The 21,569-nt window shown below is 42.9% G+C and overlaps 1 protein-coding gene across 4 annotated transcripts in view; it reads right to left on the bottom strand.

Annotated features, from left to right (window-relative positions):
• The window catches only part of LOC138267998 (anillin-like), a 152,316-nt gene that overhangs the window by 29,441 nt on the left and 101,306 nt on the right, over positions 1 to 21,569 (bottom strand). For 3 of the 4 annotated variants that reach the window (XM_069217302.1, XM_069217299.1, XM_069217300.1), the window contains exons 19-21: positions 5,556 to 5,585; positions 5,213 to 5,234; positions 4,994 to 5,103 (exon numbers count right to left, since the gene is read on the bottom strand). In XM_069217302.1, the coding sequence (XP_069073403.1) occupies positions 4,994 to 5,103; positions 5,213 to 5,234; positions 5,556 to 5,585 (162 nt within the window). The remainder of the gene's footprint in view (positions 1 to 4,993; positions 5,104 to 5,212; positions 5,235 to 5,555; positions 5,586 to 21,569) is intronic. The other variant, XM_069217301.1, reaches the window with a different exon arrangement.

The raw sequence follows: 21,569 nt of genomic DNA, 5'->3' as shown, positions 1-21,569 counted from the left end.
CAACAGACAATGCCACTGAGCCAAAGTTCTTTGCTATTGAAAACTATTATTTTAGCCAAACCTGCTCTACAGAAGCATAGATAAAAGGTGGAAAACTCAAGAACCCATCTATGAGGGGAAAGTGTTGAAAACTGCTTTAATAGAAATGTGGCGAAGACAACAACTGCAACTACTGGAATATGGAATAGAAACAATACATGACCTAAGAAGAAAAACCTTCCAGAGATAATGTTAACACCTCCGGGACCATCTATAACATATAATGCACATAGATGAAAAAGAATAATAATTGCCTATGTAACGACAAGAGGAAATATACAAGACATATCGACCACAAACAGAAACCGTCACTACAACAATGTCAAATATATATATATGAAGACTGAACAGAGTAATCAGCAAGATAGAGCTAATATGAGAGGATGGAAATATAAGAGGATGGAAAGTGTGGAAGACATCACACACCCCAATCAAGTAAAGGCCGCCAAAGAATCTAAACTGAGTAGCCCACAATGAGGGAGTTGATATTGAAAGCTTAAAAGAAGACCGCAGGTGAGGAAAAACCTGCCTCAAGCACAGAACCAAAAGGTAAAACGTATAGTCCTCTGCTGACAAAACCACAGAAGTCGAAGTCCGCAAATTGGAAAAAAAAAAAACGTAGTAAAAGCTGAATCAAAGGAGTTTCAACCTATAGAAGAGCAACAATCGATCATAGGAAAGAATGTTCCTACAGGAAATAAACATGAAAATCACCAGAAGGTACAAGACAACCACACCTACCACCTTTTTCATAATGATAAATAAAGGCATCTTCCGAAGGAAGTAAGGTACACAGCAAGAGGGGAACAATCCCTTATGAAGGAAGGAACCCTTACAATAACGCAGAAGCATTATAACTACCCCCAGAGTGCTAGAAATATTATGACCCCCTGCAGAATAGAGCAAAATGAACCCACCAGTGACACTGTGTCCGAAAGGAGAAACCAATTCCCATTATGAACTTATCCCAAGAAAGATGGAACCATAATGTTCAAGGAACATGAGTAAACTACCAGATATCCACCGTAAGATGAAAGATATCCATAAACACAGAAGATGGCTACAAGGCAGTGCCTAAAGAATACATATGTAGCAAACTCTCGAGGCCCTGGGTGATGTGTGACCTCTTACATAAGACGTGGCTGTAACAGCAAAGGTACAGGACCATGCCACTAAGCGATAAGCAATTATAATGCATCTCCTTGCAGTGAAAAGTCAGTGTAAAAACAAGAAGACTGGAGGCATAAGAGACGAGTGCCGTAAGCATGACCCACACAGACTAGGAATGTAGGCAAGATGACAAAAATAAAGAAGGCCAACAGGATGCAAGGACGATCCCATTCTACATAGGAAACTAAAAGGAATTTGAATACATCTAACCACTGGTGCCAGAGAGACCAGCAGCCTACCAGGAGAAGTGGAACAACCCTAGAAAGAGAAGCATAAGTAATGCTTCAAGGATCAAATTTGAAGAGAAACGAGAGAAGCACCATAAGTAGCACTTGTGCAAAGCGTGGAACCACATACAAAGGCTCCCAGGGAGTTCTAATTATAAGCTCCCTAAAAGGGCAATGAAAAGTACGATGTCTATAAGGCCTAAAGCAGATGCTCTACCCAGGCCAGGAAACATACCATACAGGTAATTAGCTCTTGGGCATGAAGCCCGTCTTCAGAGAAAAAAAGAAAAAACTGTTCCATCAGGTTTTAAACCCACTTAGGGCCACAAAGAAAATAACTCCCTGATAGCAGAAGCGAAGATCTGTCATAGACAGGTCGAAAGAAATAATAATAATAATACCTATACAAGACAGGAACACTGCACCGGGTGCCTTCAGAAGGTGAAAAGATGATGAAGTGAAAAATGAGGGAGTACAGAAATAGACTTATTTAAGAGGCTTTCCCAGCCAAACTGTCCCTAAATGCAGAATCAGCATGTGTGCCAAACTGGCGGGTGCCATAAAAGGGCATGTCCTCCAGGCTGGATCTTACAGCTTCCCGAAAAGCCAGAGTGGTGTATCCAGGCATGAAGGCGTAGTGTTACAGAATGAACCATGACTCGCCTACCGAGTCCATGGTGGTAACCATACCACATTTGATTGCAAAGTTAGCTGTCTCTTGTCCATCCTGGAGGGTCTGGACGGGTCGCTCTGGAAGAGAAGGCAGCAGGCGCACCACTGTATCCCACAACATATGGGGAAAATGAGCCCAGAACACATGCAGTTTATAGTGACCATGTGGCTAATCTGGCTGAGGAGAAAATGTTTCTTCCACAAATTTCCAGCCATCTGGACTCCCTGTCCGGAGGAATGTTCGGGAGGACACTGGGATCAAAAGAGGCCATTGCAGCCTGCACCACAAAACTTCTCAGAGTGGGATGCCGGAAGAGACAACCCAGATCCCCGGGGGTGGCCGGTGTCTATGGGCCAGTCTACAGGGGTCCCCATAGCAGGCTTAGCCCATACCACTAAAAAAAGACCATATAGTGCTTCACTATAGGGAAGCACAGGCTCTATTCCTGTTGAGAACTTTTATCAAGGGGTCAGTGTCACCTCCCCAGAAGGAAGCTGCACATCTAGTACTGCAGCAGCCCACTTCAGCACCTCAGTGAAGGAGAAACTCATCTCTGTAGCAAGGTTGGGGAAATCAGGAGGGTGGGGTTTGGAGGATGTGGGTGGAGGGGGTGGACCAGTGAGGACTCAAGGCTACTAGCCTCACCCAGCTGTGTCAGCCAATTACCCTCTAGAGGAGGCTGAACAGTCTCATCCATGGGGTTGCTAAAGCCAAGCTCCTCTCACCTCCTTGGGGCTCGAAAGCACACAAGAGGGAGGAGGGGCCCAAAGATGGCATGGAGAAAATTACAATAATCCAGCTGTAGCCCTAACAGGATAAAGATGTGGGCTCAGTATTAGGTGCCCGAGAAGCTTGAACACCTATGGGTCCTTGGCAGATCAAATACTGACCTAATTCTTCAGATATTTAATGGAACCAATAAGTCCAAAAGTCAGGAATCGTTTCACACAGTTGTGTTTGTCACCTTAAATTGCTAGATGTGACCACTGCTGGGTCAAGTGAGCAAAACAATTGAGAATTACTAGACTATTACTTAAATGTGGAGTCTCTCCCTCAAATGTAATAAGTTTGTCCTGGGTTCACGGATATTCGATGGTGGTACTTGAGGAGTAATATAAAATGTAATAAAATAAGTAGCCTATCTGAAGCAATCTGTAGAACGTTGTCAGCATCACTTGCTTTCTAGAGTTAGTGGTAAAAGGCCCTGGAGAAGTTATGTCAAAAATGCCTAGGGGCACGATAGGAAAGATTAGAAAGTTATCCAACAGTACCCAACATCTTTATTGATCTGTATTGGAGACCGTTTTGTGAATGCCTTACTATCTAAAACTTACACTAGAGTGTGCTTTAACATGGAGTGTTTCCCCTTTGAAATCAGATTGGCTCCATGACTGTTTTGAGGGAAATAAAACGGCATCGGTGCCCAATCTTAGATGTCCGTAAAGTCAGCATCATTGGGAAAGTCAAGAATGGTGTGAGAGAGGATGGCTTGCTGTATTTTCTCTCCATAAATCTGGCAGTGAGAGTCTTGTTGGAAGTACACAGTTCAAGGGTTACGTTACCTGGCCTCCCTGTGTGCTCTGTTTTGGTTCTCCTTGTGCTCATGGTCTTCCAACCTCCCTACAAACCCTATGCCTTCTCAGTCTCAGAAGGTACTTTTGTTGAAAAATTCGTATTATTTTGCTAAACGAGAGAATGGTAAACAGACCACAAACAGTGAGCGTAGATAATTCACTGCCTTCTTCACCTGACAAGAGGGGTACTTCACAGAGTGAAGGCATCAAGATGCAAGTAGGGAACATGAAAAGATGTAGGAAATAGATGGAAAAGAGACACTTAAGGAGCAGTGATTAAAACTTTACAAAAATAGAAAACTGAGAGACAATCTTTTCAAAGGTGATAAAAACCCCAGCAATGTTATGAGATCCTCTCACATTAGCGGGAAAAAAGAAGCAGCTATGAGCCAACTCCCTTTATAAGGCCTAGAGCGATATGTGAGTTGCAGTTGGCTCCTTAACAGGAACAGTACTTATTTTCAGCCTGGTTTACAAAACTACCTACAAGGCTGCAATTTTCTTCATTTTCTCCCAGTTTCCCATGCAGGAGAGTCGGGGCTTATTTTGATTTGTTGCTTTTTGCAGCACTTCAATTTAATTGGAATCCAAACACTTTAAATTTCCAGAAATGTTGGTCTCAGGCAGGCTTTTATACGTTTACCTACATTTGCCAATGTTCTACATAAATGACTGAGGTAACATTTCTAACCAACACTGTATTTAAGGACCCTGTTTAATGTTTTAACTCTTGTACCGCTATACAAATATATATCGGTACAAGAGTTCTAACATTAAATAAAAATATACCAGACATCATACGGGTGGTTTTTCTTCTAATTTCTCAGATGTGGATCTGAAAAAAATTATCAACTGAAACTGCTCAAAGACATACCCAGAGGAGAAAATGTTAGATGAAGCATATGAGTCAATAGAAACTCCCATGCAGAACAATGCAATCTACATCCCAGAATATTAATTACATAAGAAAAGGCAAGTATATAAATGCACCAAAATGCTGAGTGGGAGAAATTGTATAATAGCTCCTTGTATGCACAGGATAAAATAAAACAAAAGACAACAACCTTTCCACACAAATCCCACAGTGACTGATTCAGTGTTTATTCAGCCAATAGAGACATAAATCGCAGGGTAGGCTACAGCATCCTGTTAGCGATCCAACAAAAAAGGAAAGACAGCTTGGAAGACTCCGCAGAACCATCAAGAAAAGGATTAATCCACCAGTCCTCTGCGCATGGTGTGCACGGAGACATCTTTTAACCCAGTGAAACTGACCAGACAGCATAAGCCTTACACCTCAGATGCCTTACCTTATCAAGTGGAAATTTGGTCTTGTTGAGAGATTCCAGTGAGACTGTTCGGGAGCCTACTAACAGGAAGTTGCTGGTTCGAATGGAACTGCCAGTAGGAGAACTGAAAGCTAGATTACAAGAGAACACGTTTAATAGACACAAGTAAAATAAAATGAAATAAGAATATAGAGGGGCGAAGAGTATAATGGATCACAGAAAATAGCTGCGCCATCTTACCTGGTGAGGCAAAACTAGTTTTCTGTGGGAAAAGGGGAGAAGGGAATATAGAAGATATTATTATTTATTATTTTAACAGTTATCACTATATCAATTCAAATTTAGAAGTATGTAAATTACTTTTTTCCCCAATCAGGTTTCATTATGGAGTCGGCTTACTTAATAAGTACTCTAGGCAACCCTAGTATCCGTCACGCAGAATGCTAGTCTTTTCTCTACACCAGTTCATAACAAACCCAACACAGCCCTCCTCTCCAAATGTTCCTCCTCCTCATTCTTTCTAACCAAACACCTATATTCATTTACTTATTTTCTCAACATCAGTCATCAAAAAATTACTTACTCTGGAACTTAGCAGCTTTTTAGGTGTGATCTAGAGAGAAAATGTAGAAACAGTGCAAACAAAAATAATCAAGCCCTGAAGTTTGCATCAGTGAAATACAAAACAAGACATTTAATGTAAAGTAGTTTGTTGTCTCAGGGAAAAAGGGTGCAGTTTGGACCTCAGTGGATGCTAAACATTGGTAAAAATTCCTGAATTTGTCTTGATATATTCAACTACTGGACTTCATCAATGAACATAAGAATGAGTATTGTGATTCACTACAAACAATGGTTATCTGTGGTTTGCTAATGGTCAAATTCGCTGATGGTGGGGTCTAGGGGAGTGCCCTCATTCACCTATTGTTCTATAGAGAATCCCATATTTTTCCTCCTGCTCAGAGGGCTTCCTTATAAAATAAAATAAATAATTTATGGCACATTCAAAGTACACGATTAGCCAAACAAGGGCATTTTACCTTGAAAGACATTTAACTATGTGAGATAGGCATAAATGGTTGCATGCTAAGGAACATCATTCAATAGGTCACATCAAACATTTTCACAAATTCCTGCCAAGATGTCCCCAGGAATGTCTGGTCACTGACAACATGCATCTTCTAAAGTTCCACTTAGTTTCCTGAAAGGCTTCTGTACCAGAATGAACCCCCTACACACCACGAACGGGCCTAGAACGTTGCTTCTTCTTTGCCCTTTCTCAGGTATTCACAGGCTGCGCTGGTTCTGCGCAACCCTCTTTAGTCTTCCACCATACAATCAAGCCATTGTACATCTAACCTGATGAAGCAGAAAATGAAGGTTTTACATTTATTAGCGCTTAAACGTAGTGTTGAAATTATCATGTGTGACTTTAACCGAACTAATAAAGATTGTACGGGGACAAAATGTGCCCTTAGAGTAGTTTGCCAACATTTATAAGCGTGCTTTATATAACGTGGTGTATTAGAATTGCACTAATCCGACATAATCATAAACGTGTGCTACCATTTGCTTGCTTGAAATGTTTTAGCTTAGCATAACTTTAGCGGAGGCTTTGGCCTAGTTGCCTGGTCTCACAGTTTAGATGCTCGTATTTTTCCAATGTGCTATTAAACGTGTATTTTTGCTTGAAGCTGTACTTTTCCACTGAGATCGTTCACATGCTTATCTTAAAGTTTCGTGCCAGCCTGGCATATTTTCTCTTTACTCCAAGGTCGATCTGCAGGTGCGGACAATGGAGGCTCTGAAAGTGAGCTAATTGGTATAAAATGTTGCAACTTGCGTACCCATCTCCAAGGATAATGTATGCTTAAGTAAAAGCTTGAGAACTGTCGTTTTTGATTGGACAATTTGAAGCTAACCTATGAACCCTCCAATGGAAGACCCTACTGGATTTGAACTGTTGTCTATAAAAACCAGGTGCACGAGAAGAAATTAGATCATTACGGCCATTATTGGACATCCCGCCATTTTGCAGACTTCGTAGCTATTATGGCCCACTTTGCTGCGACGCCATTTTGAGAGATACTTTGATGCTTTCTCTAATCGAGAGAAAGAGACTTTAAATGATTCTTGCCCTAGAGACTTTAATTTTGATCCCTTTGCATGAAGTAGTAGTTTTATTTTGCCGCCGTGAGGCAATTGCCCCGTCCACCCCTGCCCCTTTGCCCCGTCCCATGCTGATCGAGAAACGGTACCTGTGAGACGAAGACTTCCTTGTATGCTGATCGTAATTGGTAAATATGAAAGGAAATTGTACAATTGCATTGTGTTTCTTTTAGGTAACCAACTGCTGATTTTTGACAAGATCCCTAGTTAGGAGTTTTTCTAAATTAATGTTGCTAAATTGTTTTTGCATGAAGTCCCACATGCCGATGCTAATTTGAGGACAGATGAGGATTCCTTCTGTTGCACGATGCAATTTGAGACCTTGTTATGCTGACTAAATGTATGCAATTAGTTCATTACAGATTATCGTATTAGTGATTTGCATTGCTATTATCGAATGCCTTGTTATTCAAATGCTGCATAGATTGCACTTGTTTCGCCGTTATGGACAGTTATTAATGTTCATTTATGTTTATCATTTGGTGTTGACACATTTATATTGTGCTAGCTTTGTTAATATAGGGAAATAAATTCACTAACTTTGAATAAACTGGTGTGGTTATTCCTGACTGAAAGGTCAGGGTTCGTCGAAATGTATTCTGGATTAATTGTCAAGTGTTATGTTGATCAGGGTATTGCTTATGTTCGTTATTGATTATTGATTTGATGCAATTGATCGATATAAGAGTACGGAGAGTTCCACTTAGTCAAAAGATTCATCGGCCTAAAGAGCGTCCGAATACAGGTAAATTATTAGTACGGACCGCTCTATCAGTAGATGGTAGCAGAGGACGGTTACGTCTTTTGGGACCCCGTACTCTTAAAGTACATGGTGTTGAATTAACTGCTTCGACTTTTGAGATCCCACTCGAGAAGTTGAATTAGATTTTTTGGATAAAACTGATTGACAGAATGATGATGGGCTAAGTCCACCGCGACTTTCCCGGGATCTCGGAGCTTGCGAATGAAGAGAATGGAAGTGTGGAATCGGCGTTGGCGGTACTAGTGATGGTATGAGTGAAGTTAGGGTTTTGCGCTTGCACAGCTTATTGCCGCAGGGTGTTTGAAAAGGTTGCGAGGAATTTTTATTTTTTTTTTTTTTTTCTCTTTTTTTAGAGGATAGTGGAGGTGCGACTCCGAGTGTAGAAGTAGAGAAGTCGTCGAACTTCATAGAAATAGCGGAGGTGCGACTCCGAGTGTGAGAGTAGGGAAGTCGTCGAACTTCATGTGCGTGTGGGGCTTTGTGCATAAAAAGGTCCACGTGGTTGTTGTTGTTGAGACGGGCCCTGCGAGGTCAAGAGACTCCGGAGTATGTTGATCCATGTTGTGGTCTGGGCGGTTTAGTAGGTTGATCGGGCGTGGTCAACAAGTCGGTACGTGTGTTAAGGGAGTGAAAGGAACTTCGACTTCGGGCTTTGACAAGATTCTAAGTGCACTAGAATAGATCACTGACAAGTTGAGAGTAGGTCTGCGGGTCAGATTTGCTTGCGAACGTGGGGACCGAGAAAGACGGAATAGCGGCCGAGGCTAGTGAAAAGTCCCTAAGGTCCTGAAGCGACTGTGTTACCCTTCCTGTAGTAAACCGACAGATCTGTTTTATTTTTGGTAGCTCGCGATACATGCAAGAAGTTGTTACGAGAGGAGCTGAGTGAAGGAGGACTAGCCGCGAGGCTTTGTCAGCCGCAGTGTGTGTGAGTGTGACGACACTAGGAGCCGCGCTGGGATAGGTTGGTTGGAGAGAAGGGTCGCGCACGGATTGGACGCAGTCCGTGGGGCTCGTTTGGAAGGGGAAAGGCAAGCGAAGAGTATTCCGGGAATTAAAGTCACCTATTGATTACAAATTTTGTGAAATAAAAGACGAGAAAATGAAATTCTTTAAAGCATTCAGGAGTGCGATGAAGGGGGAGTCTTACATTAAAGCGAGCGTAGGAGAGGAGACGCCGCCCGAGGGTACACCAGCTTACATTGTAATGGAGGAAAAAGGGGTAGCTCCGTGCCTTTGGCTAAAGCAATGGCACAAGCTGACAGAGAAGCATGGGAGCGTAGCATTCCCGATCCATGGGACATTCAATATAAGGATACTAGAGAATTTGAGATTCACGATGTACGACATGAAGGTACCTCCAAGGCCAGCACAGTTTGAGGCTCTAGCAATTTGGGAACTGATGGCCAGACAGCAACAGCAAAATAAGTTCGAGAACAGGATAAGGAAGGTAGAAAAGACACTAGCGGACGCTAGGTGGGATAATGCACAGAAGGTGTGGAGGTCAGATGTACTGCAGGGGATAAAATTGTTTCCGGCAATTACTAAAGAAGAAGAGGAGACAGGTAAGAAAGCTACCTGTAAGACAAACAGGAAGTGTTCCAAGGATAGAGAGGACGAGGAAAAGTTGAGAAGAGGAGTTAGAGGATGAGGAGTTAATAATGCAATTGCTGAACGACCGTCCACCACCTTATGCAGAGAGTGGACAAGGTCCAAGTACCAGTTCTGCCCCTCTGGCATCGGTACAGAACGGTGAAACTCAGAGTTCAGGGGCTTCATCGGGATCTAAGGACCCGAGTTTACTGTTCACCCCGCAGATACCGCAGGTTAGGAGAATATATCCAGATGTGCCCATGTTGAAACCTGCAGAAAATTATCAGCCGCAGGTCCCAAGGTATTACAGCAGCGACAACGGTGCAGGAATGATTCTAGATCCAACCGTAAGGGGAGTACAGAATGGTCACAATCCAACAATGGCACAAGCTGAATCAACTCAGTTTTTGATGCCTCAAAAGCAGATGCAGGGGGGAACAGCACATGCTCAGATGACGGGGAGTCAGATGGGCATGCCGGCAATGATGACCCATGGTGTGGGAATGAACATGCCTCAGAACATGGGGAATGGACAAAATCCAGATGCGATATCACTACCCATTACTGAAGGTCCGCCGGTACCTCTGTACAGTCAGCCTAACTTAGGTATGAGCAGTCAGGGATCAATGCTGCAGAATGGGACAGAGAGGAGGTGCATAGAAAACACTCCAGGGATAACTCCGATAGCGGCTCAGCCAACAGGATCTGGGACCTTGATGGAGTTTAGTCCCATATGTGCTCAGTCAACACTGGTGAGGTCGAGTCCCCCACTGATAATACCTCTGTCATCGAACACTGAAAAGTTGCCGCAACCATCAATGGCAGTCGATGTGAACGCTACACTGATGGGGTTGAATGCGCAACAGCTGACACAATGGTTCAACAGTCTAAATTCCACACAAAGCTCGGACAGTGGGAAGGGAGAAGATTATGTGAATAGGATGAGGTTGAACATGGAAGCACAAGAATTGGTGGAAGGGACTATGGGTGTGAATAGGTTAGAGTCCTACTCGGAAGAAGAGCTGAGGTATCTGTGTCCCAGGATAACAAAAGAAGTGAATAAGGTACATAAAAGCTTGCAGGAAGTAGCTGACAAAAACAGGGTTGATATAGACAAGACGAAACACTTGAGCAGGAGCTATAGGTTGGACTTTGGGACCACAGATTTTGAACACATGAGGTCAGCAGGCATGAAGGCGCACCTTAGAGAACTACTGCAGAGTGCACAAGTGTGGAGGTGCTTAGACAAGTGGGAAAGCAGATGGGTAAAGAGAAAGGAAAAGAGGAGGGACAGTGCTACAGAGCACGATGAGAAAAGACCACAGAGTAGCGAGGCAGTAACCATGTTACCAATGAGGGAGACAGCAGAGGGGAAATTAATACGTGTACCATGGCACAGAAGCGACATCCAGTCTTTTACGGATGATTTTCCCAAACTGAAAGAGAAGCCGATTGAATGGTATCAACAGACTGATAGGTTTGTGAAGCTTGCAAAATGTCTCTGGGAAGACCTGAACACTCTCTTCGAGATTGTAGTTCCAGCAGATTTGTGGGAGGACTGCAAAAGAGCTGTAGGTTGGCCGACAAGTGAACCAGAAAGAGACAGGGAGACGGGTGCACCATCACCTATGGTGATGAGCTTGTACTACAAGGTGATTGAGCATTTGAAGACGAAGGTTGCCGCGAAAAATGTGGATTGGCAGAAGATAGATCGAACTGCCCAAGAGGCTAAAGAGTCAATTCATAGTTACTATGAGAGGTTGTTGAAGGCGTTTAAGAACTACAGTGGCACAGAGACAATAGAGGCGAAGGACATGCTTCATTTTGTATTTAGATTTGTGGAAGGGTTGAGACCAGAGATAAGTCAGATGATAAAGTCGCATTTGATTTGTTGGCAGTCGAAACCGATTGATGAGGTGTTGAATTATGCGAAATACTGCAGCGACGAAATTGAAGTGAAACAGAAAAGGTTGAAGGAGAAAGTGATGATGATGCAACTTAAAGCAGCTCAGACAGGTCTGCAAGGTTTGCAAGGGTTCCAACAGCAGGTACCGCAACCACAGCCGCAGTTGCAAGGAAATATGATGTTTCAGCCACAGGCCAGAGGCAGAGGAGGTTTTGTGAATAATGGTCCGGATTTGAACACTGTTGTGACTGGTGTGCAGGCAATGAAGAAGGTGATGCCGTGTCACGTGTGCGGAATTGTCGGTCATTGGAAACGCGAGTGCCCGATGGTGGTGCAGGAAGGTGTAGGTGCAGGTGTTGGTCAGCAAAACAATGATGTCAATGCATTTCAGACAATGAGGGGACCGAAAATGAGAGGTCCAAACCCAAATTTTCAGACCGTAAATCAGTTGCAGGGATTACAACCTATGCAGCCGCAGCAGATGCAGATGCCTCGTATGCAGATGACGCCAATGCAGCCAATGCAACAGCAGTTACCCATGGTACCTAATCAGCAAATGCAAATACCTTTGGCACCAATGAGTCAGCAGCAAGTGATGGTTCCTCCACAGGTCTCGGGTCAGGTAATGAGTACAAATGGCACAGTACAGCAGTTCCCACTACACAGTGAGAGTGGAATAAACAATGTATGGGAGAGTGAAAGTTCAGAAGAAGAAGGAGATTGTGTGCTTGCAGCATCCTTGGAAGTTGATCAAAAGGGTCCATACGTAGAGGGAAGAGTGATGGGTCATCGTGTTTCATTCTTGGTTGACACAGGAGCCACACGTTCAACTGTTAAGAGCAGTGAAATACCAAATTTGCCACTCTCAGGGAGGACAGTTCAAGTGGTGGGAGTAGCAAACAGGCACCTGACGAACCCAATAACAGATCCAGTACCAGTCAGCATTGGTAACTATCAAGGGGTGCATCAGTTTGTGGTATGTGACTCAAGCCCGATAGCACTGTTAGGGAGAGACTCGCTGTGCAAATTGGGTTGTTCGATTATGTGCTCGAACGAAGGAATAACAATCCAGACGAGCAGTGATGGGGAAGAAGAGGACAGTGTAGAGGGGGATGAGATGGAAACTGTCGATGAAGAATATCCTCTGATTTGTCTTTTCCCGATGATAACTGAAGAAGATATTCCAGCCGAATTACGGGAAACAGTCGGAAAGGAAGTGTGGGATATGACCGGGAAAGAGGTGGGATTGATGAAAGGAGTGGAACCAGTGAAAGTGACTGTAAAGCCCAATGCAATCTTTCCCCAGACCCCACAATACCACATGGCACAAGACACCCTCATGAAAGTTGCCCAACTCATTGACGAATTTGTAAAACAGGGGGTACTGAAAGAAGTGTTAAGCAGTCCATGTAATTCACCAATAATGGGACTAATAAAGCCAAGTGGAAAGGTCCGACTTGTGCAGGACTTGAGGAAAATAAATGACATCATAGTCAAGTGTTGCCCTGTCGTACCAAATCCAGCTGTGATAATGTTTCAAGTCCCTTGCGATGCCGAATGGTTCTCAGTCATCGACTTGTCACAAGCATTCTTTTCTGTGCCTCTTCATGAGGACAGCCAATTCCTCTTTTGTTTCAAATTCCTAGACAGAGTATACAGTTGGTGTCGAATTCCTCAAGGGTTTTCTGAGTCACCGTCCATCTTCAATCAGATTCTAAAGAAAGATTTGGAGGCATTAGAATTGCCATTCGAGTCAACCCTGGTACAGTACATTGATGACTTACTGATTGCATCAAAGACAGAAAGTGGCTGCACAGCCGATACCATTGCTGTTGAACCATTTGTGAAGGAATTGGCACAAGGTGTCTCCTTCCAAATTGCAGTTCTGTCAGAAGAAAGTGAAATACTTGGGTCACCAAATAGAGAAAGGGTCACGGAGAATAATGAAGGAAAGAATTACAAGTGTACTTCAAATGAGTCCACCCAAGACAAGGAGGGAGGTGAGGAAGTTTTTGGGAATGGTGGGCTATTGTCGCCAGTGGATTCCCAACTTCTCAACTCTAGCAAAGCCTTTACTGAAACTGACCCAGAAGGATGCCTTGGATCAAATTGAACTGAAAGGAGATGAGATGGATGCTTTTGTTGAATTGAAAGAGTGCATGTGCAGGGCTCCAGCTTTAGGTATGCCTGATTACACAAAGCCTTTCACATTGTTTTGTCATGAACGTGATGCATGTTCTCTGTCTGTCTTGACTCAAGCCCATGGTGGCGTAAACAGACCAGTAGCGTATTTTTCAGCTACTTTGGATCCGGTCGCAGCAGCACTCCCAGGGTGTTTGCGCGCCGTAGCAGCAGTTGGTATCAGCCTCACTCAGAGTGAAGGAATAGTGATGGGACACCCAGTAACAGTCATGGTCCCTCACTCAGTTGAGATACTTTTGACCCGCTCCCGAACGCAACACATGACCGGAGCAAGACTCTCAAGGTATGAAACGATAATTCTGGGCTCACCGAACGTGCAGCTGAAAAGGTGCACTACATTGAATCCAGCAACCTTGCTCCCTGGAGAAAATGCTGAAATTGAGAACGCTGAAGACGTCGAGCATGACTGCCTTCAGGTGACTGAATTTTGCACAAAACCTCGACCTGACATTAAGGATACTAAACTTGATGAAAATGACCAGATTGTTTTTGTTGATGGTTCATGTCTAAGAGATGGGATGGGAATTTTAAAAGCAGGATATGCTGTATGTACTGTAACAGGTGTCTTGGAAGCGGGATGGCTTCAAGGAGTCTATTCTGCACAAGTAGCAGAACTTGTAGCCCTTACAAGAGCATGTCAACTGTCTGCATTGATGAAAGTCACCATTTACACTGATAGTCAGCACGGTTTCGGAATTGTGCATGACTTTGGCCAACTATGGTCACAGAGAGGTTTCCTGACTTCTTCAGGATCCCCAGTGAAAAACGGGGAGAGAATAAGGGAATTGTTACACGCCATTCAAATGCCAGCCGAAGTTGCAGTGGTAAAGTGTAGTGCTCATACGAAAGGACAGGATTATGTCTCTCTGGGAAATGCATATGCGGATCAAGTCGCAAGATTTTGTGCCTTGAACTGTATATTACTCAGGGATGAATGGAATTCGATAAGTGAACCAGAACTCGAACCAGCTGAAGCATTTGCCTTAAAGGTTGTAGATACAATAGATGAACTAAAAGCATTGCAGAATAACGTCAGGGAGGATGAGAGAGATTCCTGGATTAAATCACAATGTATAAAGAGACCAGACGAGTTATGGGTTTCAAATGAGGGAAAATTTGTTTTGCCAAACAGTCTCTTATCACAGCTTGCGCAGTTCTATCATGGGCAAGCTCACCTAGGGAGAGATGCCATGATAAGATTGTTCAAAACTGATTGGTTTAACCCCAGATTTCGTCAAGCTGCAGAAGCAGTTTGCCATCGATGTGTCACTTGCCAGCAGATGAACCCAGGAAAGGGAACGGTTGTGAACGCGAGCCACATTGGTAGAGCAAGTGGCCCGTTTAGTCGTATGCAGATAGATTTCATTGAAATGCTTGTGCATGGAGGTCTAAAGTATGTGTTGGTGATTGTGTGCATTTTTAGTCACTGGATTGAGGCATACCCCACACGTAGAAATGACAGCCTTACAGTTGCAAAGCTATTGTTGAGAGAGTTGATACCACGTTTCGGATTCCCGATCTCTTTAGAATCAGATAGAGGAAGTCACTTCAATAACGAGGTGATAAAGTTACTTTGCGAAGCGCTGAACATTGAGCAAAAACTGCATTGTAGCTATCGCCCTGAAGCATCAGGATTGGTGGAGCAGATGAATGGTACACTGAAATCAAGAATGGCGAAAATATGTGCCTCGACAAATTTGAAATGGCCTGACGCATTGCCCTTGGCGCTAATGTCAATGAGAAACACCCCTGATAGAAAGACTGGATTGTCTCCACACAAAATTCTCATGGGCAGGGCTATGAGACTTCCTGCAGTTCCCGCAAACGCGCTTTTGAATATTACAGATGATATGGTTTTAGACTACTGCAAAGGTCTAGCTGACGTGGTTCGCTCTTTCTCTCACCAGGTGGAAGCAACCACCTTGCCACCGATCCAAGGTCCAGGACACGCACTGAAAACAGGTGACTGGGTCGTGGTAAAGAAGCACGTGAGGAAGTCGTGTCTGGAACCCCGTTGGAAAGGCCCTTTCCAAGTGATCCTGACGACAACTACCGCTGTGAAGTGTGCGGGGGTTCCCAACTGGATTCACGCCAGTCACACAAAGAAGGTGTTGTGTCCCACAGATGAGGAAGTTGAAGCGCTAAAACTGCCAGTGCCTGATAAAGCAGTGCTGAGTGCTGAGATAGAACAAAACCGAACTGAAAGCGAACAGGCAGAAGCAGGAGAGAGAGAGATATTATTGGAGGACGAAGAGACAAACTCACTTGGGGAAGACCAAGGAGAAAGTTCAGAGAGCGACGAAGCAGCTGAAGGTGACAAAGAGCCTGAGGCAGCTGAGGGTAGCAAAGAGCCTGAAGCAGCTGAAGGTGACAAAGAACCTGAAGCAGCTGAAAGTGATACAGAGCCTGACGAAAGTAACGGTGACGAAGGGCTCGAAAAGGGTGAAAAAGCAGGAGAGCCTGATCAGAGGAGGGCGTTCCCAGAAGCAGACGATACAGAAAAAGAAAAGGAGAACGTGATTGATTCCCCAGGAGAAGGAGGGGACAAGGCAGAACAGAACGAAACAGTTCAAACTTCTACAGAAAAGGTCGCAGGTCCGACAAATGGACATGGTGCAAAGAGGAGACTAAGTATATCACCAGTAAAACAAAGGACTGAAGAAAGTTTGAACGACGGAGGAAGGCCAAAAGTGAAAGAGAAAAGAAAGGAAGTGTCTGTCGTGGTACCATCCCCGAGTGGAGAAAAAGACCTGACAAAAGAGGAAAGTACCAGCGAGGCAGAATCGAAAAGAGAAGCAAAATTGAAAAGGAAAAGGATACCGAACAGAAGATATTCCGGTCCTGAATGGGCATATGCAGTCAATGACGATTGGACTGACGAGTTTGTATCTCTAAGCATCGAGAACGAAGAAGAAGAGATACCAATAGAAAAGAAAAGTTTTATGGACAGTGTTGATTGAAAGGGTGATAAATGACATTGCCTGCTACAATTTAAAGTGAAACAAACAACCAGCTGAGACATTGCTAAACCGGATGAGACATTTGCTAAACCGATAAAGACTGAGTTATTGCCGAATTGAGACAAATGCTGCTAACCGATAAGTGACTGGCCTCTTGAAGAAAACGGTGTGAACATTGCGCTCGTTCAGCTTTGTAACTGAATTGCTAAATAGTTTCTTTATAGGTGCTTCTAGCTCTCTGATTCTATACAGATCATGACGCAAAACAGTAGAAAGAAATATTGTAAATATGTGTGTATAGGCTTAATAATTGCATGCGTACTAATAATAATGGCAATAGTGCTTGGAATGCATGATAAGGGTGCGAATGAGAGAATTGATGCTTCTACTTTTGCTCCTGTTACTGTCACTGAACTAACCGCATTGAAAAGATTAGAAATAGATGAGACTTTTGCATGATAAGAAAGAGCTTTCATATAATGTTTTCTATCGCTTGCTAACAGAATATGTTGAGACTATGGATGCGAAAGATTGTTATGTGTGTACACAGATACCGACATCAGTAAAGGAAGGGGTGACATATCACCACATGCCTCTTACCTACGGGATTACATGTAGTATAGTAATGTCTAGATTTTATGGTCAAACTAACATACAGTATTTTTACTCGAATTATGATGTTACCTTTGCATATGTTCCTATAATAGCGCAGCTAAGTCAGATTGCTAAAGATTGGGATGCTAAAATAATGAGGGAATTTTTCGAGCCAATGCTACCTTTTGAAACGACTCACGCTCATAGGGAAAACCTTACCTGCTCGCTCTCTGCAGTAGAAATAAGCTTTTTAGATCGCACAGACGATAGAAGGGCGCAAATGAATGCGAAATTAGAAAAGGAACTACATAAGAGGACTTTGGTAGATAATTATGATTTTGCTGCAATAAAGACACAAGGGAGAATAGCTTTAGATGCTTGGCATGTAGGGAAATTTTGTATATATCGAGGTGAATCTTATTATGACAACATTTTCGTAGGAGCGAGTGAGTGTAAACATACGTTTATCTTTAAGGCCAAATGGACATTCATGATGAACGGACTTGACCCTGTCATTCCAGGTGTATATTACATTTGTGGGTATAATGCCTATTATCGTCTTCCGAAAGGATGGTGGGGGAGATGTTATTTGGGTATAGTGTTCCCAAAGGTTTATCAGCTGGATGACCTATCGATGATTCAAAAGACATCTGGATCCCATCGTATCCAGAAAAGAGAGACCGCAGCTGCTGTGGTAGGAGATATATTTGGAGCCATGATTCCTTCATTGGGAGTTGTGCTGAATTCCATCAAAATAAGAAAGTTGTCCACTATAGTGGATAACATGTTGACAAAGTTTTCAGGTGCTATAATCCTGATAGATGCTGAACTTGCAGAGGAAAGAGCTATGACTCTTCAAAACAGGCTTGCCTTAGACATTCTTTTAGCAAAGGATGGCGGCGTTTGCAAAATGCTTGGTGCACGACACTGTTGTACATATATTCCCGACAATAGTGTGAAGATTAAAACTATGCTTGCTAATCTAACAAAAGAAAGCGCAGATTTGAAGGAATTGAAAGAACCAGGAGTGTGGGAGAAGGTTGGAAAAGGACTTGCTTCAGTGGGACATTGGATTGGGGGAATTTGGAATGGAATATTGCTAAAGATAATAGAGGGAATTATGATAGTTATAATTTGCGTATTTGGAATTTGGGGAATAAAAAGGGGAATAATAATGATTATGGAAAGAATTAAAAGAAGAAAGGAAGAGAAAATAATGAAAAGAATGGCAGAAGAATACAAAGCGACAACTAGGGGAACTAAAAGGAAAAGAGAACTGACAGAATTTTAATGGAATAAAATTTGTGGGCATGATTTGTGTGATGACAAGTAGTCATCAGAGGAGGGATTGATGAAGCAGAAAATGAAGGTTTTACATTTATTAGCGCTTAAACGTAGTGTTGAAATAATCATGTGTGACTTTAACCGAACTAATAAAGATTGTACGGGGACAAAATGTGCCCTTAGAGTAGTTTGCCAACATTTATAAGCGTGCTTTATATAACGTGGTGTATTAGAATTGCACTAATCCGACAATCATAAACGTGTGCTACCATTTGCTTGCTTGAAATGTTTTAGCTTAGCATAACTTTAGCGGAGGCTTTGGCCTAGTTGCCTGGTCTCACAGTTTAGATGCTCGTATTTTTCCAATGTGCTATTAAACGTGTATTTTTGCTTGAAGCTGTACTTTTCCACTGAGATCGTTCACATGCTTATCTTAAAGTTTCGTGCCAGCCTGGCATATTTTCTCTTTACTCCAAGGTCGATCTGCAGGTGCGGACAATGGAGGCTCTGAAAGTGAGCTAATTGGTATAAAATGTTGCAACTTGCGTACCCATCTCCAAGGATAATGTATGCTTAAGTAAAAGCTTGAGAACTGTCGTTTTTGATTGGACAATTTGAAGCTAACCTATGAACCCTCCAATGGAAGACCCTACTGGATTTGAACTGTTGTCTATAAAAACCAGGTGCACGAGAAGAAATTAGATCATTACGGCCATTATTGGACATCCCGCCATTTTGCAGACTTCGTAGCTATTATGGCCCACTTTGCTGCGACGCCATTTTGAGAGATACTTTGATGCTTTCTCTAATCGAGAGAAAGACTTTAAATGATTCTTGCCCTAGAGACTTTAATTTTGATCCCTTTGCATGAAGTAGTAGTTTTATTTTGCCGCCGTGAGGCAATTGCCCCGTCCACCCCTGCCCCTTTGCCCCGTCCCATGCTGATCGAGAAACGGTACCTGTGAGACGAAGACTTCCTTGTATGCTGATCGTAATTGGTAAATATGAAAGGAAATTGTACAATTGCATTGTGTTTCTTTTAGGTAACCAACTGCTGATTTTTGACAAGATCCCTAGTTAGGAGTTTTTCTAAATTAATGTTGCTAAATTGTTTTTGCATGAAGTCCCACATGCCGATGCTAATTTGAGGACAGATGAGGATTCCTTCTGTTGCACGATGCAATTTGAGACCTTGTTATGCTGACTAAATGTATGCAATTAGTTCATTACAGATTATCGTATTAGTGATTTGCATTGCTATTATCGAATGCCTTGTTATTCAAATGCTGCATAGATTGCACTTGTTTCGCCGTTATGGACAGTTATTAATGTTCATTTATGTTTATCATTTGGTGTTGAGACACATTTATATTGTGCTAGCTTTGTTAATATAGGGAAATAAATTCACTAACTTTGAATAAACTGGTGTGGTTATTCCTGACTGAAAGGTCAGGGTTCGTCGAAATGTATTCTGGATTAATTGTCAAGTGTTATGTTGATCAGGGTATTGCTTATGTTCGTTATTGATTATTGATTTGATGCAATTGATCGATATAAGAGTACGGAGAGTTCCACTTAGTCAAAAGATTCATCGGCCTAAAGAGCGTCCGAATACAGGTAAATTATTAGTACGGACCGCTCTATCAAACCTGCTACCTTTTGTCACAAAACCTCAAGTTTCTCACTGCTGCCAGGTGGTTGGTATACAGCTTCACTGCTTGTTGCTCAACATCCAGCCCCTCCCACACCACTCTAGCAAACTATTTATCAAATCTCTTTTAGAGAACCTAAAGAGAGCTCCGCTCCCAATATTGCATTTGCCCTACACAATGCATTAAATCTTGCATGAGAATTGAATTTCTAAACTGGGTGGTAGCATCACTGTAATATTCAAAGACATGCTGCAGGTCACCCTCCTTCCTTTTGCAGCCCTATAAGTAGACTAATATCTTCTGCCTGTTTTCGCAGGTCTTGATTTACTGAGCCTCAGGCTCAGCTGCTCATTTGGCTACCAAATTAATTTATTTTTTCCTCCCAATCCATTTTGAAATCAAAAAAAGCCCTGGTCATGCCCTTGCTTAAATGCCCATGGCTGATCCATCTATATCCACCAACTACTGCCTATTTCTCAACTTTCTCTTCTAAGAGTTTGGTGGGGAAAGGATGATAACTCCCAACTTTTAGGAATCAAATAACATCTTTGACCCTTACTAACTTGGATTCTGACGACTTCACACCACCAAGTTGGCATATTAAACTGTGTCACACTAGCTACGCATGACATTGGGTCATGGCAGGAGGGCTGCTCCGATCCAGTTTAACAAGTTAGTTACCCTTTATAAAGCGCTTGCTGGTAGATACCGTAACAGCAGATTTCACACTTGTGAATAGCGCCAGACTAGATTTTAGGAGAATATTCTCAGCACTACTTGTGTGTGCCAACAGCTGGCATCATGCAGCTCCACATCGACAGACTCACACTGGAAGGGATGGTGGAGCCACACAGATGAGCTACCCTGTGTCCTGGCTTCTGTTTCTTTATTGAACTGGTCTGTGCGGTTGGAGTTTAATAAGTGGTCAGATGTGACAGTGAACAGATCTTTCAATTTGGGACTGTTTATAGATCCACAAAAGAGTCTATTCCACAAAACGAAGAAGTGGGAGTGCGGTGAGAAATCTGCAGATAGATTTATCTGCCAGAAGGCACATTACTTAAAGGTAAGTAATTTGCTCTTCTGAACGATACTTCTAACCACAGATTCCTCACCTTTTGAGAACATACCAACGAAGTACCTCCCCTATGTGGTGGGCCTATGAAATGATTCAAACCAGAAAATCTGGCAACACCGAATGGCAGACCTCAGACCCTCTGTGGTGCGCTTCTTCAGTGCATAGCAGCTCTTTTAAACAGAGGTTTATACACTTAATTTAGTCTTTTTCTATACTGCTTTACCCTTTTTCGCCCCCATGAACCCAGCCAAGAGCAGATAGTGTACCGGATGATCCTTAGATCGATGTAAAAGCTCAAAACTCTTAGGGTCCAAGCGATGAAGGATCTCCTCCTCTTTTGAATAGTGAGAAGGAGCATAGAATGGCATAAGGGTGCTGGATTGGCTGACAGGAAAA

The sequence above is a fragment of the Pleurodeles waltl genome, chromosome 12 (assembly GCF_031143425.1).
Source record: "Pleurodeles waltl isolate 20211129_DDA chromosome 12, aPleWal1.hap1.20221129, whole genome shotgun sequence".
Taxonomy (NCBI): domain Eukaryota; kingdom Metazoa; phylum Chordata; class Amphibia; order Caudata; family Salamandridae; genus Pleurodeles; species Pleurodeles waltl.
This window is presented reverse-complemented; position numbering and strand designations above follow the sequence as displayed.